Raw genomic sequence first — 27120 nt, 5'->3', positions numbered from 1 at the left:
TTTTACATTTTTCCTCCCAATGTACTTCCTCCCAAAGTTAATGGATTTGCAGTGTTCTCTGATGCAATGTAACCTCAACTCAATTAATAATAGTGTATAGGGGCACTTATTAGACCCGAAACATACTCTATCTAAGTGCATGACCACATATGATTCTGGTTTGATTTCAATGTTGTTATTTTCAGAGATGTGTCACAATGCATTGCATTTTCTGCTTTACCACAAGGGGCTCTTTTCTCTTTCAGTTTAACTACTTTAATAGAAGAGAAACTAAAAGGATGGCTTGAAGAGAATCTTGCTGAGCTAGCTACCTGAACTAACAATAAATGCCAAAACATTCTATACACAAGTACTTGATTGCATATGCTTCTAGCGATGCAATCATGATTTTGTGCAGCTTTTTAAAAAATGTTTATGTGTTAGACCACAATGCAAGTACACATTGCATTCTCAACATGCCAACAAAGGTCGCAATAGTGAACATGTATGTGTACTGTCCACTTCTACTGCTTCAGCCAGGTCTCCTAACCAACCAAATTGGCCCAGTTGCTAGGGAGGGTACAGTCACATGGGGTAACCTCGTCGTGGTCGTGATTAGTGGTTCTCGCTCTCAATGGGGCACGTGGTAAGTTTTGCTTGGATCTTGGAGAGTAGCATGAGCCTCCACATGTGGAGTCTCCACGATGTCATGCACAATGAGTCACGCGATAAGATTGAAACAGAAGGCAGACTTGTCCTATTGAGGTGAGAAACTGCGCCACCACGAGGACCTAATAAGTAGTGGGAATAGGGCAATCCATATTGGGAGAAAAGGGGATAATAATTGTTTTTAAACAAAAAGGGAAATAAAGAGCATATTTCTGAGCAAGTAAGGTAAAGTCAATATCTTATTAGCAACTTAATAATATACAGTTTAATGGCATAGACTTTTGAAGGTACCTCTAAACCCCTTTGTGAACTGAGGTTCATGTTCTCGAATCTGCATATTCATACTTGCGTAAAGTATGTTTCTGGCCCAACGTAAGATTGCGCATTATGTGTTTACAATGTGTTGCTGTCTGTCTACTTGTGAAATCTCACCTACTCCAATGATCTAAAAAAAAAAAAAACTTTGATATTTCTCTAAATAAGAAGTCATTTTAAGATGGCCCTGATAGCAGAAAAGGTTCAACACAACGCGAGAGAAAGACCAGCTAAATTAGCTGGCATCAAGCGTGGTCTGATAAAAGAAAATCTACTGGAGGTCACTGAAGCCTTCCATTCACTTAACCATTTTACTGCATTCACAAGGCATTCCTGCAGCCCAACAATAGGTCCAAACTCAATTTCCAAGAACATTAGGATGAACCGAATTTCATTAGTGATCCCTATTATGGAATAAGCCTGTGCCATTTTCTTTTAGAGGGAAAATGGGTCTTGTAACAAATGCACAAAGACTTTTCATTTGTGGATATCTAATCTAATTTGCTAGTTTGATGTGTGTTCTCTTTTTTGAGTGGTTGACTGTATACTTACAATAATTGCTTTACGTTTCCATGGACAATGGAACAAGACAAGCAGAGTGTGCTCTGTGTAGAGATCCCTCCATTTGTGCTTGTGGGATGTGCTTGTTGCTTGCTTTGTTTTCCCAAAAGCCCACCCTCTTCTCCTACACATAAACAATCACACCCACATACAAAATGCAGGCCTCAGTGAAGCGGCAGCTGCCTGGCGGCTGACAGGAAGGGCAGTATGGCGGGTCTTTGTCCTGTTTGTGACACTGACCCCTGACTGCTGTCACACAATGAGGTCAAAAATACAACAGTGATTTCTATTTTTCTGTCTCTCTCTCTCTCTCTCAGTTCCCAGACAGTGTTCAGTGCATTTATCTGAATACAAAAATTATAAATTAAACAGTTAATTGAATTGAATGCAGTTTTCAAAGAGCAACTATTACATTAGCGATTTGATATGTATGGGTGAGAAACAGACAGTGTTGGCGAGTAACAGAATACATGTAACGGGATTACGTATTTAAAATATTAAATATAAGTAACTGTATTCCACTACAGTTACAATTTAAATAATTGGTATTTAGAATACAGTTACTTTCAAAAAGTATTTTGATTATTGAAGAGATTACTTTGCATTTTTTTGTCATTTGTTTCATTTAATATTTAGTCCTTTCTGATAGAAAACATTTATACATATAAATAATGTGATCCAAAGTGCATTTGATCAGTGGTTAAACACTTTCTTATGATGTGCTACATTCATATGAGCAGACAGAGAAGTTAGTTTGAAGTTTGGAGCACAAGAAATAGAAATAAACCTTGTGCACATTGTTAGCTTTACGCTAAGCTAAAATGTTGTTTCTAGCCATTTTACATGCACATGTTACCAAACACGATCATATTTTTTTATCAAGAAAATTCATATTGGATCATAATTTCTTAATAATTCAGATCATAATTGATAATAATTTTGTTTTGTTTTCCTGTAAAAATATAAGAAAATCTTTAAAACAAGATAAATTTGATTCATCTTGTTTTAGAAACAACACTGCATCAGATATTTATGTTTTTCAGAGAATGCATTTTTAACATGTGTATTTTGTCTTACTGTACTGACAGAGTTTGTTACCTTTATGTGATTTTTGGAGAATCAAATTTCTGGCCACCATTCACTTGCATTGTGTGGACCTACAGAGATGAAATATTCTTCTAAAAATGTTGTGGTCGTTTGTGTTCTGCAGAAGAAAGTCATACACATCTGGGTGAGGGTGAGTAAATGATGAGAACATTTTCATTTTGGGGCAAACTATCCCTTTAAGAATTTGACACTCGGTTGTATTTAAACACAATAAAAGGAAATAGTGGAATCCCAACTCATGACTATAAATTTGCCATCAATGTTCATAATTATGGCCTGATACTTTGGAAAACAGTTTAGCTGATATTAACAAGAATATTTTGATAACATTTTGAATATAAAATGCAAAGCTCCAAACATTTTCACAATCAGGGAATGTAAACAAGAGTGAAATTTGAGGAAACTTTTGTTAAATGTAAAACCATCCCATTTATAGCTTGTCTAAAATGTCAAAACTACAAAGGCACATCAAAATCAATGCAATGTACAATTACATGTTGAAAGCCTTGAATACCCAATTTACTGTAAATAACATCTTTAAAAAGGTATCTATGGTGTTTTAAAGAACTTAAACCAATGCACAACTGATAAGATCAGTTTCTGTACCTTTACATACAGGCTACACATAGATTGTATATAATCTTTTTGGGTTTTGAGTTTGCCTTGCTCACTGAGGTGCCTAAAAATATATAATTTATGCTTTTCAATTATGTTTTCATTTATACTGCTCAATGAGGACTTAGGATTTAAGCACAATTTTCTGTTACAGCATTATTTTCTGTAAAACTGCTTTGAAACAGTTTTTTGAAAAGAGCTATTCAAATAAAAATGACATGACTGCATATAGAAACTGCAATATAAAATTAAATAAAAAATATGTATTTATACAAATAAAATGCTTACGTAATGCTTACTCTATAAAACATTATTCAGATTATCTAAGATGGCTATTGTGATTTGATTAGAATCTAATTAATTTTGGTATATTTGACAATGTTGATCAAGGGCGGATATACGTGGGCGACATGGGCAGCCACCAGGAGCATATTTCCGGTGGCGGCATGGGGCGCCTGCACCCCCGGACGTCAAAATGACATGTGCCACCTACCTAAACATTGTTGCAGGGTACACACTTTCATGACAATTGTATTCCATGATGACAGTGCCCTCTTTCAGCAGCATAATGTTCCCTGCCACACTGCACACATTGTTTCGGGAACATGATGAAGAGTTCAAGGTGTTGCCCTGGCCTCCAAATTCCACAATCGGATCTCAATCCGATTGAGTGTCTGTGGGATATGCTGGACGAAAAAGTCCGAACCCTGACGGCTCCACCTCGCAGCCTACACTATTTGAAGGATCTGCTGCTTTGTGCCAGATACCACAGGACACCTTCAAGGGTTTTAGTGTCCTTGCCTCAGCAGGACGGCGCTGTTTTGGCGGCACGCGGAGGACCAACAGCATATTATTCAAATGATCATAATGTTTTGGGTCATCGGTGTATATAAATTATTTAGAAAAGTACATAATGAATGTCAAGAGTTCAGCTGACAAAACAGGTTAGGAACCCCTGGTCTGAGTTTTTTTTCTGTTTTATAACTTCTCTTGACTTAAACAATGGTGCCCTCTAGTGTGTATGCACTGGAAATTATGAAAGAGCCATTAGGAGGCTAAATTAATGTACAGTACCCTAAAAAATGTTTGCTACCAAAATTATTTACCTTATGTAATGTAGTGCCACAAACAGAATTTATATTCTTTAACTATTTTGACTAAATACTGTATATGTAACAATTACAGTATTAAAACAAGTGAATAACTGCACAAATAAAACATAGCATTGAAGCAGAAAATCAGAATGACTGAGATAATAATATTATATGAACAATCATTTATCTGTGAGACAGTTCTGCAGACAGGGGACTAAGATCATTTTAAGCACAAATTGCACATTTATCAGTTAATGTTAAATTTAATCTGAAAACACGGAGTTCAAGCTCAATAAAATCACAGGTTTTACATATACAATATTTTAGTAATTAAAAAAAAGAAAGAATAAAAAATGATCATCCTACACTGAAGTCATATCAAAACATCTTGATAAAATACCAAAATCATGTATTCACATGAAAGAGACAAAATATTTTTGTGCTTGCTAATAATGACTAAACATATGCCACATGGACTATGAAATCCAAATAAACAGGAAGTTAAAAATGAAAAACTGACTTGTTCTATGATATTACAAATTCATGTTCTCGACACAGGCCATTTTCTTGCAAACATTTGTTTTATAAAGCCTACTGTTTTTACATCAGTGTAGCAGTATGGTATTACCCAAGATTGAATGTCCACACAAAAACAGAGACTGCATCATCACCAACGTGATCATTTACATGGGAAAATAACAATATGACACCCACAACATCAGGCTCATGTTCACAGGTATCTCATTTGGCTGCTCATGCCACACAGAGCTCATGAGGAAAAAGGTCCAGATTTTGAAGGTTGTGAAACATTGAGGATACAAGGAAGGTACAAAGTTGTTGGTTATTGGCACAGTTAAGGAAGGAGATCTCATTATTACTCACAAAAGCATCAATCAAGAAACCAATGCAAGTGTCAGTAGCACACAACATGCCTCAACGCAACTTTGAAAGGATAACCATGCCTTTGAGAAGCAAACTGAAAGGTATGAGCTAAATCACACACAATCCAAGGTTCTTTTTGCTTATAGCTGCAATACATCCCTTTATGTACCTAGTGCTTGATTGTTTTCATAAAAGTCTTACAGTCTATGAGACTTTGGCCCAATCACAAATGTTGCTAGTGCGCAACTGTGATTGGAGAGTCGTATTTGTCAGTTATGATTCCGAAGGGCGCTCACAAAGTCTAGGTGGCATTACGTCACCAAAGTTTTGACTCGGAGAACAACCCTAAGGGCTTACGGCGGCACTTAGGAAAGGGCCATAAATGTCACATTGGCATTTGTTATTAGTCTGTCTGCATTTACACAACATGCATGCATCCATTCCAGCTTGTAAACTGAATGATCATATAGCTTTGTTGAGATGGAAAATGTTGTGGTAAGGACATGAGCCATGCTAGGAGTCTTCAAACTGAGACATTACCAGTATGATGGAGCATGTCATAACCCCTGAAGTGTTGAGAAAGGTTATTATCATGCTGCCTATGACAAGCTCATACTAGATTTTGTTTGTAATGTCAGAGAGAGGTCTTTTGAGGAGATGTATAGGAGAAAAAAAACTCCTTATTCCAGTTGCAACCCTGATCAGATGCCAGCTGTTGGCCTGGTCTCTAACAAACCTGTGCTTTCATCAATGGAAAAATATTCAGCGTAACAGCACATCACATTTTCAATCTTTTTCAAAGATGGCAAGTTCTCCCTAACTTTGGGAATAAAGCAATTTGTGGCAGAGAAGCAAAGAGTCCAGGAAATTGTGGGCTTTTGAAAGCCACACTGAATTGCAGCACAAGTTACTGCGTTTTAACTCCAGCCTCTCTTTTGTTAGATGTGGAGAAAACAAGATGCCACTAATGACTTCATTTCCTGGGTCTCCCCTTGGAGAAGTCATCTAAGTGGCCAACTCAATGTCCACATGTCCAGTTTACATTATGTATACAGTACAATGAACTCTTCAGGAAATCTTCATATTTCATTTAGCACGATAGTGGCAAAATAGCTATATAGCTCAGCATTCATAAGGTATGCATGGAAGATTAATGGAAAAGATAAGCCTTGACACACTGTCAGAGCTGGTACCTGTGGCTCAATTTTTGGACATTATTAAGACAAATGTAAAGTTCGGATAAGGTCTCAGCATATGACAAAGCGATCTCTGATGGTTCAGTTGGATTGGAGAGTTCAGAAGATTGAAGAGGAAAAATAGGTTGAAGTCAATTTGAAGCCAGTCCCTGTTAAGGGTTGTGATTTGGTCAAAACTAGTCGATTACCCCTTTTTGTGTTAGGCTGGTTTATCCAGCTCTGTATCTTCAGGTTTTCCAATATTGGCAGTGGATATAGCCTGGTTAAAAGTGAGGCATCCTGTGGTCTTTGAGTGGTTCGTTTAATGCAGTCCATGTGTATATTCAGGAAAGAGGATTGCAATTGCTACACTGCATTTGTCAACCATTTCTTCCCATTCCTAAAATACAAGCCTGTAAATGAGATGATAGAATTCAGCTTATCCTACAGTTTTAGGCCCAAAACATCCTCTACAAATGCAAATGCATCTAGCGTCGCAAGCTTGACTTCATGTGTCATAGCATTCCGGAATGTGTCAGACCACAATTCAAAATGTAAGTATATTGGGGTGCAAAAGGTATTAACATAAACTGCCTGCTTCTATGGTTTTGTGCATTTTCTTTATCAGGTCAACATTTTGAAGAGTATTTTGCTCAGCAAGTTACTAAAAGTAATAGTTCTTCCAAAAATTAACATTCGATAATTTAGTCCCTCTCATGTAATTAAAAACGCATATGACTTTTTTCTTCTGTGGAAGACAAAAGTAGTAGTATTTATGACTATTGTAATTGCTGAATTTCATATATTTTCAATAAGATGATGTGTGGTCTTGAAAACGCATTAAACGGCTTTAAATCTATTTTTAAGATTTATTCTTACACAGGTAGATTTTTTGCTCATTACCCCGATATTGTATTGCATGTCCTTTTCATCTTATACAATGTGTGCAAGTTTTGTGTGCATGGCTCCTCACATTTTGACATCAAAAGCAGAAAATAAAATTATTTTAAATCCCATGTAAAAAGTTTTCTTTTCTTTATTAGATTTCTTTAAATGAGCAGATTTTTGAGAGCGTATTGGTGTGGATGCAAACAGGCTCAATGACTCATTTTAAAGCTTAAAAGAGCACCCAACCGTTTCATAAAAGTTGTCCAGTGACTCATTCCTGTGTAATGACATCAGGATTTTTGATTATGAGATGCATTAAACCAATGTTTGTTGTTACTGACGTTTCACCATATTTGATTGAAGTTGTTTACATGAGTTGGAAAATTATTTGATTTGAGAGCCAATAAAGACTTCAATTTCCATCTGTTCAACATATAAAGTGATTGTATACCTTTGAAAGACTTGGAATATGATGTAAGCGATGCATGGACTACTTTTATGACAAGGTTGTTTGCTTCTTGTGCTTTGAAGTGAATTACTATCAACTGCTATATGCAAATCATTGATTGGGACATTCTTTAAAATATCTCCTTTTTTGTTATGCTGAATAATAAAAGCATGTGGGTACGGAATGACAGGATGAGCATATGATGACAGAATTTTCCTTTTTGTTTGAAATATTTCTTTAAAGTTGACATGTTTATAGCTAGCTACCTGAATAATGGTTTAACGGCACATTTTAAGGTAACTCTAGTGACCCCTTGATTAATTAAAGTTTGTTAGCACCAAAGCCAGAAAGCACAGTGTGTACACATCCTGTGTATCTGCAATGAATTGGCCAAGTATCTACATCTGCGTTTTGCTTCTGGCCTTAGACTCACACAACACTGGTCCATCTTACACCAATGGTGGCAGTTATATCATTAGAATAGCTACTTCCAAACATCATTGCTTTTAAATTCACTACCTTCAACACAAACCAGAGGAACCCCATTTTTGAATTCTGTGTAAAGCACTGCTGAGATTTGCATGCTATTCAAATTAGATAGCTTTTGCTATGGTGTTCAGTCATATTACAGTAGATGCAACAGATGTAAAGTGTCCCAATGATAGGCCTGGTGTGACAGTACATGGCCACAGGTCAGAGGTCTTGCAAGAATGTATAGTTGCGGGCATCAAACCCCTTCCAGTCCTTTAATTCTGGACCTCTTTAAACCTCTGGCAAGAGCACCACAAAAAGCAAGGGCAACACACACACACATCACTCAGAAGATCTCTAAGAAATGGGAGTTCATACTCATTAAAGATACTCATACACAAACACTCAAAGCTTAAAATGAACCATGTACTGCTGCCCTGCTGAACTTGTGGCCTAAAATCAGTCCGAAACGGGCCATCTGGAAAATTCTGGTGACAGCAGTATTTACATGATGCAAGGACGTCCTTTATCAGCTGGGTTAGCTCATCAAAGATCAACATGGCTCTTTGTTTGAAATGGCTGGATGGGTGGGCCTGGGGTGAAACTTGTCTGAGGCTGTGGGAAAAGGCAAAAGGATGTATGTGTGTGGGTGCATGAACTGTAGACTGGACAGGGCTGAAGGGAGGGGATACAGCGTCCATCTAGTTTGCTGAGGAGCTGGAGTTAGGGTCAGGCCGGGCGTTGGCGAGGTATTTCGCCCTCATACTGGATGTGTACTGTAGGGAGACAAACATTGAGAAATATACTTGTAATGACAAAATCATTGAGACATTAGTTTTAATTTGGCTTATACTCAAATGTAATAATTAACTATATTAGATGCTGCAAGAGACTGTGACATGAATTGTACTGCTTGCAACAATAACATGGCACTAAAAGGTCTTATTTACACCTGAAATTAACATCAGTCATGGGTGAACTAATCACAAGTGTCAGCCAAGCCTGAGTGCCATAAACACCTGCTAATAACACCTGAATTTTATTAAAGGGTCTCTGATTTCGTGACAACAAACATTACAGTGTGTCACTGTATGTTGATGTCAAGCATGCTTTCACATACAGTCAGGTCCATAAATATTGGGACATCGACACAATTATAATCTTTTTGGCTCTATACACCACCACAATGGATTTGAAATGAAATGAACAAGATGTGCTTTAACTACAGACTTTCAGCTTTAATTTGAGGGTATTTACATCCAAATCAGGTGAATGGTGTAGGAATTACAACAGTTTGTATATGTGCCTCCCACTTTTTAAGGGACCAAAAGTAATGGAACAGATTAACAATCATAAATCAAACTTTCACTTTTTAATACTTGGTTGCAAATCCTTTGCAGTCAATTACAGCCTGAAGTCTGGAACGCATAGACATCACCATACTCTGGGTTTCATCCCTGGTGATGCTCTGCTAGGCCTCTACTGCAACTGTCTTCAGTTTCTGCTTGTTCTTGGGGCATTTTCTCTTCAGTTTTGTCTTCAGCAAGTGAAATGCATGCTCAATCGGATTCAGGTCAGGTGATTGACTTGGCCTTTGCATAACATTCCACTTCTTTCCCTTAAAAAACTCTTTGGTTGCTTTCGCAGTATGCTTCGGGTCATTGTCCATCTGTACTGTGAAGCGCCGTCCAATGAGTTACATCTTGTGGTGAACCCTCTGTATTCACTCTGGTGAAGTCTTCTCTTGATTGTTGACTTTGACACACATACACCTACGTCCTGGAGTGTGTTCTTGATCTGGCCAACTGTTGTGAAGGGCGTTTTCTTCACCAGGGAAAGAATTCTTCGGTCATCCACCACAGTTGTTTTCCGTGGTCTTCCGGGTCTTTTGGTGTTGCTGAGCACACCGGTGCGTTCTTTCTTTTTAAGAATGTTCCAAACAGTTGATTTGGCCACACCTAATGTTTTTGCTATCTCTCTGATGGGTTTGTTTTGATTTTTCAGCCTAATGATGGCTTGCTTCACTGATAGTGACAGCTCTTTGGATCTCATATTGAGAGTTGACAGCAACAGATTCCAAATGCAAATAGCACACTTGAAATGAACTCTGGACCTTTTATCTGCTCCTTGTAAATGGGAAAATGAGGGAATAACACACACCTGGCCATGGAACAGCTGAGCAGCCAATTGTCCCATTACTTTTGGTCCCTTATAAAGTGGGAGGCACATATACAAACTGTTGTAATTCCTACACCGTTCACCTGATTTGAATGTAAATACCCTCAAATTAAAGCTGAAAGTCTGCAGTTAAAGCACAACATGTTTCATTTCAAATCCATTTTGGTGGTGTATAGAGCCAAAAGGATTAGAATTGTGTTGATGTCCCAATATTTATGGACCTGACTGTATGCAAACATGGGCTTTCCCAATTATTTGTATCAGTCATTTCCTTTTAAAGCAGCACATAACTAGTATAGTTTAAAACCTTTGTTTTTGCACTGATTATGTGTTATGTATATTATGTGTTATGTAATAATTTTCAATGAAGTTGGGGATTCGTCCAGAATGCATTTATCTTAAAGCTATTACAAGATAAATCCAATGTGCAAACATGCATCCCTGACCACCTGTGAATGTGATTTGATTGATTGGATCACAAGATGTATTGAACCATGTTTATAGCACAGTCAACTTCAGATTGCATTGCCTGAGATTGATGTTAATATCAGGTGCATTGTAGGTGAAAAGATAATAGATAGTATAATCAAATTGACTCTGGCTTAGCACATCCAGAATCATTTAGACAGCCTTGAAGATGCAATATAATGGGTTTATTCACAGTGCACTATATTCAGGTCACAGAACATTTTTGTGTTAGATCACAATTACTTAAAAAAAAGAAAATGGCAATTTTGGCAGAATTCTACAATTACAGAGGTGGGAGTCAGTTCAAACAACCAGTGGGCAGCACAATACAGCACTACTTATATTCTACATTGATTAAACACAACATGCCATTAATGTAACTTGAAATTAAAAGATTTTAAGGGACAAGTAGTGTTACACTTTCACTTAGTCCTAAATTGATCAACTACTGAAGTAAAATCATACCAGGACACAAGGGGTAGTTTGGTTACAGGAACATTCTATAAAAAAGCCAGTGTACACTAAACATAATCAACCATGTTCGATAAGCACATAAGGCAGATGTCGTGAATGAGAGTTGATATCTCATATTTTCCCACACACACTGTCCTGAACTGTAGATAACATGAGGATCATCATAACTGCTCAACATCCGAGAACATGCCTGTATTATGATGATGTAATCCTTGTTGGTTAGATTTAGAATACTGAAAATTGTAATAGTGTAAATTAATTCAAGATTTTAAAACTATAATCTTAAATAAAAAATAAAAAAATTAAGTTTATAAAAAAACAAAAACATATAAATTAAACTTTATAAACTAGTATGTAAAAGCTGAATTAATACTTAAGTATGGACTAAAAAAAAATACTCAAAACACTATATGCATATTCATGGAATCTAACTATGGGAAGTTGCTTTCTTTTACAAGACTTAAGATGCTAATCATAAGCTAAACTAAATTTAAAGGAATTAAACATTAGTTAACATGAATTAACAATGAACAATCCTTTTACAGCATCTATTAATCTTGGTTAATGTTAATTTCAACATAGCAATACATTTTAAAAATCAAAAGTTGCAAATGTTAACATTAGTTAATGCACTATGATCTAACATGAACAAACAAGCAATTGTCTTTTTATAAACCAACATTAACAAAGATGAATAAATCCTTTAGAAAATATACAATTTATTGTTAGTTTATGATACCTAATGCATTAACTAATGTTAACAAATGGAACCTTATCGTTAAGTGTTACCATAATACATTTTTAAATTCAAAAGTTGCATATGTGTGTGTGTATATATATATATATATATATATATATATATATATATATATATATATATATGAGAATGCACATGGTCAAGACAATGATTTGATTTCAAATAATGTACAACAGTTTTGAAGATTTCAGTCTTTCCCCATTCAAGTAGATAGGAGCTGTACTTGTATGCTGGCTGTATCCAGAAAGTAGCTACCTCGAAGCATTCCCAAGATGGACTGACTTGCCTTGAAAGGGACTTTGACTTAACTTATATTAAACCTGGAACATTCCTTTAAAAGTAGTTCTCTCTCGATATCTGTTTTTCTTAATGTATTTATTCCTCTCTTTGTTTGGTTAAAGGTTTTTGAAATATGGATTCTGCGTCAGATTTGTGAAGACTCAGGGCTGGTGTAGAAAGAGCATGCTGCCCGCAATTAACAAGACCAGGGAACCACACACAGAACCACCAGGGACAAGGGCAGCTTGCCTGGGTCAGAGTGAGGGTGATTTGGGTTATAGTGAGGTTCTTCACTTTATAGGGAAGGGCGGACCAATAACTGGGAGTTGGGCATTGGAGTACCTGTTGAAATGGCAGAGGCTGTTACCAAAACGAGCGGGAACTCTCCGATGGCTTTAACTGCCAGCTGTTATGGCTGTTACTGCCCGTGGAAGTCAAATACAACTGTGTGGGTTTGCAAAAAAGAAAACGACAAGAAAGTGTAGAGCAGACAGACACCACTGGCTCCATCTTCAGCTAACAAATAAACATGGACACATGCATCAAACCAACACAAGGGGTCTAGAGGATGCACAACATGACAGGTGAAAGTGTATGTGTGTGTGTGTGTGTGTGTGTGTGTGTGTGTGTGTACTCTACAATCACAGTGGGGTCCACTTACATCAGCAAGCCGGTCAATCTTTTTTTGAATCTTATCTTTTTTTTTTTTTTTATCTTTAGTAAGGACTAAACCACCTCAAATTCCACATCAACCTATGAAAATAAATCAACTGAATTGTCTGTCAGTAAAGTTTAAGGAAACAAGCCCTTCCTACTTAGAAACTTAGTGGTTTAATACCCTCTTTTCTTATCACAGCTTGAGCTTAAAACAATCTACCGTCTCAATTACATAACCATCCATACAGATACTCAACTGAATAGAGCACAGAGCTCTTTACAATGCGGCGGGGAGAGACCAATTATTTACACAAGCAAACTAAAATGATAGTGCTACTTGTGGTGAATCTGTCATTCAGGCTGTACAAAAGACTCTGATTTATGCGTTAGTGTGTATGTGATGATTGTGCGCAAAAGTGAGTGTATTTGTGTCATGCTGTCATATAATATTTTTTTATATACAAAAAAAGAGAAATTATAAAATTGCATTTTCTTTTTTATTTAGTATTGCCCTGTCCTGAATCCCTGCTTTGACCTGACCAGTGAAGCTGTCCACTGTTAAGAAAAATCCTCCAGGTGCTGCATGTTCTTTGGTTTTCAGCATCTTTTACACATTTGACTCCTTCCCAACATTGACTATATGATGTTGAGAGATCCAGATTTTTACACTTGGGACAATTAAGGGACTCATAAACAACTATTGTAAAAGGTGCAAACATTGATTGATGCTTAAGGCAATAAACTATATTCAGATCCTAAGGGGATGTAAACTTTTGTACAGAATGATTTGTGTAATTTCTTTTTTTTTGTCTTATGAAATACATGTAAAAATGTGTTATGTAGCTTCTGAAGGGCAGTACTAAAGTACCAAAAAAAAAAAACTGATTTTCTATTCATATAAATTCTGAAAGGGATGTGTAAACTTACGAGACAAAAGGGGGATACAAACTTATGCACTCAATAGTATGCAAATACTTACGGAGGGGGGAGGAGATTCTCTGCCAATGAGAGGAGTGTTCTCACAGCGAGGATTCTGAAAGTTTGCATTCTGAGTCCTGTAAATAACACGGGCACAGGTTAATATGCAAAATCCTGCAGCATTAAAGTTATTAATATATTTAAATTGTATTGCCCTTTGTTATTTACTTGTCATTATCAGTGTTGTGGAATATTACTTTTGATAGTAAATTGCTACATTATTGCACTACTAAAAAGTAACTAATTGCATCTCACGCCTTGGCTTGCAGAGGGGTTTATTATTCTACATTTTTGCAACCCCTGACATAACATAGCCTTTTTAATTTGTCAGTAAATAAATAGAAAAGTAATCTATTACTTATCAAAAGTAACTCCGGTATCATGGTGTAAATTCCCATCATGTTTGACCAATGAATTCCTATGCCGTTTCAATAACTTTTCCCCTTTTTCGTGACTACTGGATATTGAATTTTATAAATAGATTGTAAACTGATTTGTAAACTGTTTTGACCAATATACTGAAAAGAACCAAACTTTTCGCTCACAAATTGGGCATCACTATGGCTTGCAAGCAAGTTTTACTATACACAAGAACATTATTAAAGTGATTAAATATTTTAGAGTACAACAAAACTAGAAATATATATTCACTATAGATATTTCCTTGACTTTTCCCCAATATGAACATTTCCAGATATATCCAGGTTATCCATGGCGTTTACAGTGGGAACCATGATATAACTTTATCTTATTACATAATGTATGATGGCTTTGCCAAATTATTATAATGTCAATATGCTATTAATAATATGTAACAACACATATTGGCTTATATATTGTATAAACTGGATCACATATCGTAATGTTTTTCTCCAGTAACTGCCACCTAATCTGCTAATTTTGCCATTTACACATACAGTATTAAGGAAGTTTAAATTTAAATGGGAAGAAAATTAATCTAATATTCAGAAAATTCCCCAATTCCTTCAAAACATCCACAGTAGCTGAGTGCTTGTGACACATGATTCACCCATCACTATGTCTCACAGCAGGCTGTTTCCTGTGTGCAATCCGAACAGTCTCCAGAGAGCCACAGCTGGAGAGAAGCAGCTGTTTTACTCCAGAAGGGTTTGACTCCTCTCAGGAGTCCTCCTCCATCATACACACTGCACATATGGTGCAGTCTATGTTAGAGCCCAGCTGCTGAAAACATCCAACAGACCTCTAACACACTGATAATATTCAGTGCAGCTCATGTTCAGCAGATGTGGTGTGTGAGAGAGAGACAGGTAGGAAGGTGATCAGGTAGTGTGGGGAGGTTTAAGTTTAAAAATACTAAAAAGGTCAACTGAACTTATTTTGTGTTTGATTACCAATATGCAGTACCCATTTTTTTATTATTGCCTACTTTTTTATTTTTTTAATAATAAATATTCATTAGACTACCACAATAAAAATATAATATGCATTACATACACCATAACAATAATACTAATTTAAAATTTATTATTAATAGGGCTGTCGATTTAACGCGTTAATAACGTGCGATTAATTTTGCAAAAAATAACACGTTAAAAAATTTCCGCATTTAATCGCAATGCTCAATGCTTTGCAACGCAAGCTTGTAGTACCACCTGTTTACTCCAGAGGGCAGTAAGTGAAATTTCAGCTGTGTGAGCAACACACAGTTTATTACAGTGATCAAAACATTAACAACTCTTCAGCGGACACACAACACAAACGTGCGTTATGTTCTTGCATTCAAAACACTTGAAGGAGCGCAAATGCAAACCTTGAGATTTGCGAGATTGAGTATTAAACTATAATTAACTTGACACAGTGACCTAAACATTTTACTTTTATGACGCAACACACCTGAGACGCGACACAAGCATGTCTGACACAGGTCGTATGGTCTTTACCTCACAAATATTTAATTCCCAACAATGTTAAGGAGGTGTCCTTTAAACTGTTACACTGTTTTTACCCAGTCAATCTTTATTTAAGAAACATGCTCCCTGAAATAGACCCACTTTGCTCCTTCTGTAGTGCTGTAGATGAATCTGCCCCTCACCTTTTTTGGGAATGTGTCCACGCTGTAGTATTTTGGAGAATTTTTTTTATGTGTACGTACCTCTATTTTAACTAGTTTTTCTTTGCTTTATAAAGACGTTTTATTTGGTTTTCACAGTTTTGATAAGTTAAGTCAATATTTTCTGATTAATCAGTTTTATTTTTCTTGCCAAGTTTTTTTATACATGTAAATTTATGTCTATAAAGCCCCTATTTGCACTTTTTTGTAAAGACAAAAATAATATTTAAATACTCTTTGTACCTCCAACAACATCAAAGCATTGAAAACCATTGCACTATGTAATGAATATAATGTCTTGGCATTATTGTAAAATATATCTGTAGTATTGTGAACTATGTGACTTGTTTCTAAAAAACCAAAACTATCTTACGCAGGTGTACATTGACGGGCCCTTAAACAAGCCCTCATAATAAATCTCCAACTGAATGACAAGTTCACTTGTGAAATGGATTGCTGTGAAATGTACGCCAATGATTGACTTATGATCAATAATATGGTAGTAAACAATACATTGTATTCTAAAGCCACTTTTTGTATTGTCTTATTAATGATGAACTCTTCTGCTACAAGAATGTAATACATTTTAATTATCTGAATTTTTTTTATTATTCAGCAAATATTTGTATATGCGTTTAATCGTGATTAATTAATCGGGACACCATGTAATTAATTCGATTAAAATGTTTAAGCGATTGACAGCCCTACTTCTTAAATATAATAAATAAATTGTCCATACCATTTAGATCATATCACTTTTTATAATAAAAAAAAAAAGTAAAACATAAATTAATAATAAATATATAACATTGTATTGTAAAATACAATATTTTTAAAAATAAATATTATAATACATTTGTCACCAGTGAGATCACAAAAAAACTTTGCATAATAATAACAATAATAATAATTATTATTATTATTATTACATGATTTTTTAAGTCATTATATTTATGCAAAGTTGTTTTTTAAACTATATGGTAGCAAATGTATTTTTAGTTTTGGCTGTGTCAAACTGTTAAGCTCAAAGTGCTGTGTTTGAATGGTGGAACATCATCAATCAATAGACCCGATATTGAAGAACCGATAAATTATTAAAGGCTTAGCACACCAAAAATTTTAATTCTTTCATCATTTACTCACCCTCATGCATCCCAGATGTGCAAGACTCATTCTTCTGATTATTGTCTATCTCTACAAAATACAACATGGATCATCCTGCATAGATGCTTTGGATACTGACTTGTGTATTGGTTGTTGATGTTGTGGTGAGTGTAAAACTCACATGTACTCAGTAACTGGAGCGTTGCTGACAGTGTGTGCTCCTGCAGGGATGCTGGTCTCACTGCCGTAGCTGCTGCCACAGCTGTACAGACTGGGCATGTGCACTCGGTACAGGTTATCATGATTCTGTCTTCCTCCATGAGCCAGAGACTCTTCCTCACTGTCCTCTTCAGGCCTGCACAACACACACACACCATGCAACTTGTGAATTGCTGTGGAATCACCTCACTTAATGTGTGAATTGTAATCACTGTGGGAACTGATGTGCAAGTGTGAACTGGAGCAAAACTGCCAGTTAGCAATGTTAGAACGCCACCAAAAATAGCTAACAAGAAATATCCAAACTCAGATGGGACCACACAAGTGATTAGAGAAAGATATCAACCTTTTGTAATACTTAGTGCAGACGAAATACCCAGTTTGACAAATGTTGAATAAAGATAAAAAGGAGAAGAGAATGCTTTCTGAGAATTGACATTCAATGACTTTGTTGCTGTGAATCACAGAATAAACAACCCTTACGTTATTTAAAGGAATGGAACATGAACCCCAAAATGTAGTTATAGTGTAGGTATAAAACACTTTAAGTGTCTGGATTCAGTCAGATTTTCTGAATAGAAAGAGTTGATTGAGTGTATATCACTGCATGTGGAAATTGCATAAAGCCTGAAAGACGTCTGCTTTGAATGGGTGAGTAGCGTATTTTGGAAAAGATCAAGTTAATTAATAGGTTCACAGTGTATAACAGTATTTTCATGTATTTTTAACTTCTCTCTGCAACATATGTTTAGGGTTCTTATGCACACCACATGAATGCTGCAGTAAGTGAATACCAATTTGTGAATTAAAGTTAGTAAATATGGTCTTGGTTAGCGAATATCCAGCTTAGTTAGCCAAAGGTTCTCATTGCCGTTAATTATTTGAATCCTCCGACTTGCCGTAGATTCCACAAACGCGATAGATGAGGAGTTATGTACATGAGCAAATTAATGGGCTAATTAAGTTATGTGAAACGCTAAAATAACATGCATTACCTTAACTTGTGACGGCGTGCAGCGTTTATGTAACGCCTAACGCTGTTTACTTAACACCTTGCAGAGTTTAGAAAATGGCATTTCAAAGCTTAATACGGCGATACAAAACACACGAATTTTGACCCTAATGGCTTTCCATACAGAAAGAGTCACATAGTGGCGATTTTATTAGTTTGTCACATAAAAAAGTGGGAGGTGTGCACAATAAACATTGAAAACATGTATTTGAAAAACTTGCAGTTGCTTTGATAGCAGAAAGTTATAAAATGACTCTATAAAATGTTTATATTTAGGTCTACGTGTTTTCTTGGTGAATTTAAAATTAGTTAAATAACTGGGGTCAGTATTCGTAAACGATAAGGTAATTGTAATTCAATAAAGGCATTCAATATCTCTTCACAAATTTGGTACAGTTTTTTAATATTTATTGTTGCTTTGTACTCTCAAAGACACAATTTGTGTAGCACTTTTTGTGAAAAGTGGCGTCACTTCATAGAAGTCAATGTATTCGGCAGCGCTGACGCGAGTCATTTAATGCGTATAAACATCACTCACTTTTACACATTAATCGTAGGTCTTCCGCCCTTTTATCTCCTAGATGAACAAAAAAGACGAAAGATGCCGAAGTGAACGGACAACATAACCCTCTCATTCAGACGTTCGGTACATGTACCGGGTCATTCAACTTGTTTACAAATTAGAAGTTTCACAAGTGACTCTTCTTCAGAGTTCAAGCTCTTTTCCTGTCAGACACAGATTCATTGTGCACGCTTTGCTGTAGCCAAGCACGCGATTGACTACAGGTGCGTACACACTGCCAGCGACTTTGTCGCTGCAGGTCGCCAGAGGCTGGCGGTTAAGGTGCTATTGGGTGTTCCCACTACTGGTTGCCTAGTAACGTTTATAAATTACATTCTGTTGACAGCGAATCTCTTTTCTTGCCACTAAAAACAAACATTTTGGAGGGAAAAGACTAAATATAAATAGAATCAGTACATAAAATGCTTTATATCAAAGATGAATGAGAAACCAGGCGTGCTGTTTGCCATAGGCGAAACCAGGCGTGCTGTTTATCTGTGGCGAAAATGCAAATGCCGGTCTGTCTGGGTCCATAAAATCCCCGCAGATACACATTTCCACGCAGTATTTTTCTTAAAAATGTCCTTGTACGTGGGAAGAGACATATCATAGAGCACTGGAAAATTTCTAACAGCAAGAATTAGCCTTTCATCCATCTTTCCGTTACTGCAGGAGCTGAGAGAGAGAGAGAGAAGGATCACGTGAACTCTCCCGTCTTCTCTCCTATTGGCTGTCGCTTCCGTTAGTCGTTCTTCATTTGAATAAAGTTGAACTTGTCTCAACTTTGTCGCGTCACTGGACACGCCCACATCTAGCGCCAACGGTCGCGACAGCTCGTGTCGCCGGAAGTCGCTGTGCTCTCATTGAAAATGAATGGTATGGAGTCGCTGTCCCGCGCGATGTCGCTGGCAGTGTGTACGCACCTTACCGCTGTAATTAATTAAGCGGAAGCCCGACTCCCAATTATTTTTTATTTTATTTGATAATTTGCCTTCTAGAGGTTGGGAAACACTGCTGTAACCTGTACATATGGGAAAACAAAATAAATGCGCCAGTTATGAGCATCAGAGGACGAACACAGGCAAAACACATTAGGTCACATGGAGGCAGGTTCATGCCATTCTTCCTGATTCGTTTCAGCCACAGGGAACAAGAGAGCCGTTTATTCTGCATTTACCCCATTTGCTCTTTAGAAGCAGGGCATATTACCATTTGAGGGGAGCTTGGAACCAAACAACGGCTTGCATCAGTGACTCCGCTATTGATTTAGCATTTGAACAGACCACTAAAACCATCCATTCAGCTGGGGTGGCATTGTTTTTTTCTCCTGTGTCCACTGAAGATAGCTGATCTATGATTAAGCAAGAAATGTATGCAGATGGAAAAAATAGGCTGTATGTGAAGCACTTTACCTTTAAGAGCTAAAGTGCTAATAAATAAACACCTCTCATCAAGGCTGTGTGAGAGTGTGGGGCTATATATACTGATCTGAGTCGCACCCTGCTGGTCATTGATGGCACATTAAAAGGTTTGAGCTTCATTAACTCTTTGTAAACAATTCTAATTCATGGATAAAAGGGACTTTATTTTGGCACTATTTAGTGTAGTCATCTGTTAGGGGAGTGATTTGTGGAATTCAACAATGACAAAAGTTGCAAAAACATGTGGTCACGTTATGGGCAACACAACATAAATGACCAAAAGTAATCCAGTCACCAACATGTTATAACCTGTACTTATGGGAAACCAAAATAAATGCGGCAGTTATGTTTCTATTAGGGGTGTAAATCTCAAGTTTCATCACGATACGATCTTATATAGATTATTTTTATGTGCTGTCACACATACATCGCACGGTGAAATTTCATGGGGGAAGATGGCGTGGACGGAAAATAAAAATGTCAAGCAGCCTCTTTTAAATGCTGCACTTTATACTCTGTGAGAGTGAAGTTAAAAATAAATTCACCTATAAAATGATATCCTTTTCCATTGTGAATATTTAGTGTAGCTGTGTGTGAAGCACCACCCACACAGAGGTCACTGCCAAACCAAGTAACTTCCCTGGTCAACACGGCATATTCGCCTGTTGCACGTGAAATTCGCGAGGGGAAATTCTTTGCCAACAGATGCCCATCACAGAAAGTCACATAGAGTACAATTGATCATCAATTGTTTGATGACAGCTCTTTGCCTTGTGGAATTAGGTAAACACTACAGTGACATTTTGTCATCTCTACAACAGTAAAGCAAGTCTTTCCATACAAAATACTTACATACCCATGACTAGTTTCTGAGATGCGAGTATGTGCTAGCTGTGTTTTTTTCTTTCTACAACTTCCACATTTGTATTGAAAAATTCTATTCTGTAATACATGTTAGTAAGGGTGTTTATGTGAAGATATGAAAAAAGTCTTGTAATTGATGTTGGGGCAGGGCAGGTTTTTTCTATTTCCCTTGTCAGTGCTAATCAGAATGTCGAGATGTTTAGCCATTTGCCATTGTTGAATTGCACCATAGTGCTTTAAAATAGAACATTCTCATACAGAATTCAAATGGGTCACATTTGGAGGGAAGCTCCGTTGACGCACGTGCATGTATAGAGCAGAGGGCAACTTCAGGCTTTAATCACTCCATGCACATCTGTGTCCCACATTAGAAGCATATTTTGTGCTTATAATGTGAGATGAATATCATAAGTTTGCTGCATTGGCTGACAGAAATGCATTCAGACGTGGCTGGCATTAGTGTCAAAATAAAGGTGCATCTTAAACAATATCGTTATTTGATTGATCCACCAGAATTAACTGGACAGTGAAAAGTGATCTCCATATGAGAGGTGGATGGAATTTACATGACTTTTATTTGTGATTTCTAGAAACTAATTTTTAAAAATAATTTTTTTTCGGGCTGGTTCGAACAAATAACTGCAAAGTTCTGACTCAAAAGGATTCCTTCACAATGTAGGTTGCAAGCAAGTCTAATAACCAAGAGCAATTTCTAGGGAAGAAATATTTTAGAGCACATAAAAATAAACAAAATAAAAAAATGCATATTTACTAGAAATATATATATTCTAGATATAAATATATATTTATATATTATATATATATAATATATATATATAATATATATTTTAAATATAAATATATATTTACTAGAAATATATATTTCCATGACTTTTGTGATGTTATTCATTTCATGACATTTCTAGGAATACACAATTTTTTTAAATTCAGATTTTCTATGCCCATGAGAACCATGTAATGATTACAAAGGCATTTTTTGTCTTTGGAATAACATAAACATAAATCATTCACAATAAAAACTGAAACATTTATTAAGTAAATGTCATTTCTGCAACACTAGCGCCACCCAATGGAATTCCAAATATAAGCACTGCCATTGGTCAAACAAAGAAATAGTCCCACCCCAACTCAAGCCATGAGTAATATTGTTGGGGCATCTAAACGGGTTTCTAAAAAAAAAAAAAACAGGAATTTTCATAGTGCCCCAGAGATATCAAGAAAATGTACCTATGCATGGCTTACTTATAATTGTCTCTGCATATTAAGCTGAGATGGAAGTATTTTAACACAGACAAAGTTACATACTTTCGGTTGATTTTGAATTCATGTTGACATTATGACCTAAATAAAACAACAAAATAATTTGCTTGAAAACAGTCCATGCATTGAAATATCACAAAATATTTCCCAACACTATCAGTGTCTACCTCCACCCTGCACTGCCTGCCACAGCTTGTCTAAACACATATTCAAAAGCCGCTAATTATCTATAATGATGAGGTAGTGTGAATAGCTGTGTATTATGAGATGCAGACAGATAAAACACTCACATATAAGTGTGTTAATTATATAATATGCTTAAGCTAGCGGCACAGCAAGGCATTTTTGTCCGTTCTCTCTCTCCAACCTAATCCTGTTTGCCTGATAGGAGCCCAGCCTGGGAAAGTGGTTGCATGGGATTGGGCTGAGAAATTATTTGTTTATGTAATTATGGCGAAAGATATGATTCCCACACAGAGAGCCTGGAAGGAAGGAACAAGCAGGAGGAAGAGGAAAGAGAGTGGCAGCTGTTTCCGAATGCCGTTTGACTGAGGAGTGCAATGGGATCATTTTATTCGTTTTATTCATTACTTGTGAAGACAGTCAGTTTTAAAGGATAGTTCTGTCATTATTTACTCATCCTCATGTCGTTCCTAACCTGTATGTTTTTCTCCCCATTGAACACAACAGCAGCTCTTTTCAAAATTGCCCTTTTGTGTTCCATGGAAAAAATAACAGGATACAGGTTTGAAATGGCATGAGGGTGAAGATGTTTTATTATATTTGTGGGGACATTTGGCCCTCGCTAGCATAACCTCAGCACTCACTTTTTGCTGTGCCATGTGTGTGGCACACTGCAGAGCACAGACGTGAACATGAGGGCTGTGATGAAGGAGAACAGTACCAGGTAGATCAGCCCCTCCAGACCATCATAACACACACCAGTCAATGCTTGAACATAATCCTGCAGAGACAGAATGACACAGCATTAAACACACAATCACTGCACAGCATGCATGGAGACTTAAACAAGGACATAAATGCAGCCCACTATCAAATACACCGCATCAAAGAACACACATGCAGAAACCATTTCATCACTGCTGGATACACAATTAATACTGAAACTAAGGGGGGAATTTACTAGGAATCCATCTCGCCTGCTGATATTGCCATTAATTTGCATGCACGTCTGCAAAATTTACATAGAAAGGAGGCATGTCTGTGCTAAAGAGAAGGTTAATTACTTAAATTATATTTCAAAATATTTAGCACCTCCTACAAGGAATATTCCAGGTCCAATACAAGTTAAGCACAATCGACAGAGTCTGTGGCATTAATGTTGATTAACACAAAAATAATTTAAACTCGTCCCTCTTTTCTGTAAAAAAATAAATAAAAATCAAGGTTACAATGAGAAACTTACAATAGAAGTGAATGGGGTACATTTTTGGAGGGTTTAAAAGGCAGAAATGTGAAGCTTTTATTTTATAAAAGCACTTACATTGATTCTTCTTTTAAAACTTGTGTTCTATTAGAGCTGTAAAGTTGTTTAAATCGCCATCCTTACGGTCGTTTTAGGGTTTACAGCAGTACATCGCCATGGCAACGAAGTTGTAAAATTGTATATCATTTTACACAGAGAATGTTAGTAATTAAACACAAACATTATGTAAAAATGTTTGCGTCCTGTGACTATACTTTTGAAACGATGAGTATTTTATCGTTTATGGATTCACTTCTATTGTAAGTGCCTCACTGCAACACAACTCAACAACTTTTTTTTTAATAAAAGAAGGGACAAGTCTAAATTAATTTTTGTTGTAATCAATATTAGAGGTCAACTGATAGTGGATTTTGATTATACCGATAACTAAGTAGGTGGAAAAGGCTGATAACCGATTAATTGGCCGATAGTTCTTCAAATCGATTTATAGAATGTTACAAAATGTTTAGTCTTTCCTTACTATTGACAGGCACAGACATAGTAGCAATAAGAATCTAAAATGAATAAAATCCCAGATGCCGTTTATTGTGCAACCAAAATCCCCAAAATATCCAGAAAAAATAAAGATTTGAAGCATTACAAACCTGAAATATTCGCACTTATTTGAGGACTCTTACTTTGAAATTACAGAGACTGGACTCTTAAAATGCTCTATATTTAAGTATTTAAAAAAATTAGCATTATAAAGCCTATATATACCAGAATAAGAATTTTGTGTGCGTGTGTGTATGTATATATATATAGTAATGTCGTTACAGTTACTAGGTTCACAATGTTCAGTGTTACGTTAGTTAATGATAATGTTGTGTTTATACCTTATTATGGGAGGGGGGTGGACTTATGTGGGAGGAAGGGAGATTCTTCTTGTTGTTCATGACTCCTCCGGGAGAGTGTGTGTGAGAACAGCGTGAGACAAGAGCTAGACGGCTGTGATATTGAGTGTAAAGGCATGGGTTAAGGCCATAACAGTAGCCCTATATTTGCGAAGTGTTCAATAAACACTTAAAGAGTTCAGTTGTTGTGGTGTTCAATGAGAAACGCTGCAATATGCATACATAGTAAGTAAAAAAAACTAATTTTAATTTTTCACGTTATTAATGTCCTGACTATACATTGTGATAAGTTGAATGTCACTTTGGTGAATAAAAGTGGCAATTTCTTTCCATAAAAGGAAAATCTGTACATTAATCCAAACGTTTGGCCTCCAGCGTATGTACAGTATCTCACAATAGTGAGTGCACCCCTCACATTTTTGTAAATATTTGATTATATCTTTTCATGTGACAACACTGTGGAAATGACACTTTGCTGCAATGTAAAGTAGTGAGTGTACAGCTTGTAAAACAGTGTAAATTTGCTGTCGCCTCAAAACTCAACACACAGCCATTAATATCTAAACCACTGACAAAAAATGTACACCCCTTAGTGAAAATGTCTAAATTGGGCCCAATTAGCCATTTTCCCTCCCCGGTGTCATGTGACTCGTTAGTGTTACAAGGTCTCAGGTGTGAATGGGGAGCAGGTGTGTTAAATTTGGTGTCATCGCTCTCACACTCCCTCATACTGGTCACTGGAAGTTCAACATGGCACCTCATGGCAAAGAACTCTCTGAGGATCTGAAAAAAAGAATTGTTGCTCTACATAAAGATGGCCTAAGCTATAAGAAGATTGCCAAGACCCTGACACTGAGCTGCAGCACGTTGGCCAAGACCATACAGTGGTTTAACAGAACAGGTTCCACTCAGAACAGGCCTTGCCATGGTCGACCAAAGAAGTTGAGTGCAGGTGCTCAGTGTCATATCCAGATGTTGTCTTTGGGAAATAGACGTATGAGTGCTGCCAGCATTGCTGCAGAGGTTGAAGATGTGGGGGGTCAGCCTGTCAGTGCTCAGACCATACGCCGCACACTAGACCCCGAAGCCGCCGCCAGGCACCGCCATTTGCGGCATTTACAATTTCAGCCGCCGCCAGCCAATAATTTCGTAAGCCAAATTGAGCCGCCATCTGATAAAGTTTGGCTGAGCCGGCAAGAATTATTTGCATCAAATAATAATTCTATCACATAGAGACATACACACACAAAATATATAAACAATACACGAGATCTATTTTCCCACTGATTCATAACAGCACAGTCTTGTGCTCGTTGCTACGATACATAGACTCACAGTGAATTGACGACCAATTAAAATTGCTCGTTTTCCGTACAGAAGAAGCGATGCATTTTTTTCTCGCACTGAGGTGAAATGGCGGAAAGAAGCAAGCAAGGTAATTTTGATCTCACTTCTCACATACTTTCCTAATTCCTACTTACTTTTCTTTTTAACTTAGGCCTACCCAGACTTTTGTTAAATCTTCAGGGCACGGTTGCACCTGAATCAAAGATTGATGTTATGAACCAAATATTCTGGAACGGAGAGATTTATATCACTGAATGTGATATTACTGCAGTAACAAACCACCGTTTCCACATTGCTAATTCACGACGCATGCTTCAGTGTACATTGAAGTGAAATGTGCAAAACTTTGTCCAAAATAATACTGATAACAGTGTGTGTTTATATTAAGGCGAGACACGGCAGGCAAAAACATCGTTTTTTTTTTACTGGTCAATTTTGAGATTTTTGGATATTTGTCTTCAATAACATGTCTTCTTTCAGACTTGTGGTGAAAAAAAGTCTGAAATACACATTTAGGTCTTTATTTTACTACACTTCGTCTGTTTGCGTCTGTATATTTCTCATAAATTCAACAAAAGTTTGCGTTCTTAATCAACATACTTCTCCGCGATCTCTGCCGTCACCCTCTCATCACAGTATTGCATTTTGTAGAAATATAGTGTAAGCCATGCATTGCTTGGAAATATTGAGATCTAGTAAATCAGTATAACATAGACATCTGTAGACATGAAGTGGCAGCTTCAGCCATTTGCAGCTATGAAAAGTTTGGCGGCTGCAGCAGCCATTTAGGTTTTGGCTGATCCGGCTAGCCAGCCAATAACTTCATCAGCCAGCCATTATTCTCAAAACAAATGGCTTCGGGCTCTACCGCACACTGCATCAT

The 27120-nt window shown here is 36.7% G+C and overlaps 1 protein-coding gene across 1 annotated transcript in view; it reads right to left on the bottom strand.

The window, feature by feature from the left end:
* Positions 1-4539: 4539 nt before the first annotated feature.
* Positions 4540-27120, bottom strand: part of LOC127652850 (protein tweety homolog 3-like) — a 76489-nt gene continuing 53908 nt past the window's right edge. The window contains exons 11-14 of the mRNA XM_052139259.1: positions 23378-23514; positions 17373-17546; positions 13997-14072; positions 4540-8980 (exon numbers count right to left, since the gene is read on the bottom strand). Coding sequence (XP_051995219.1) covers positions 8906-8980; positions 13997-14072; positions 17373-17546; positions 23378-23514 — 462 coding nt within the window. The 3' untranslated portion in view covers positions 4540-8905. The remainder of the gene's footprint in view (positions 8981-13996; positions 14073-17372; positions 17547-23377; positions 23515-27120) is intronic.

This window comes from Xyrauchen texanus, chromosome 12, assembly GCF_025860055.1.
Source record: "Xyrauchen texanus isolate HMW12.3.18 chromosome 12, RBS_HiC_50CHRs, whole genome shotgun sequence".
NCBI lineage: Eukaryota > Metazoa > Chordata > Actinopteri > Cypriniformes > Catostomidae > Xyrauchen > Xyrauchen texanus.
The sequence above is the reverse complement of the archived record's forward strand: the minus strand, read 5'-3'. Positions and strand labels throughout refer to the sequence as shown.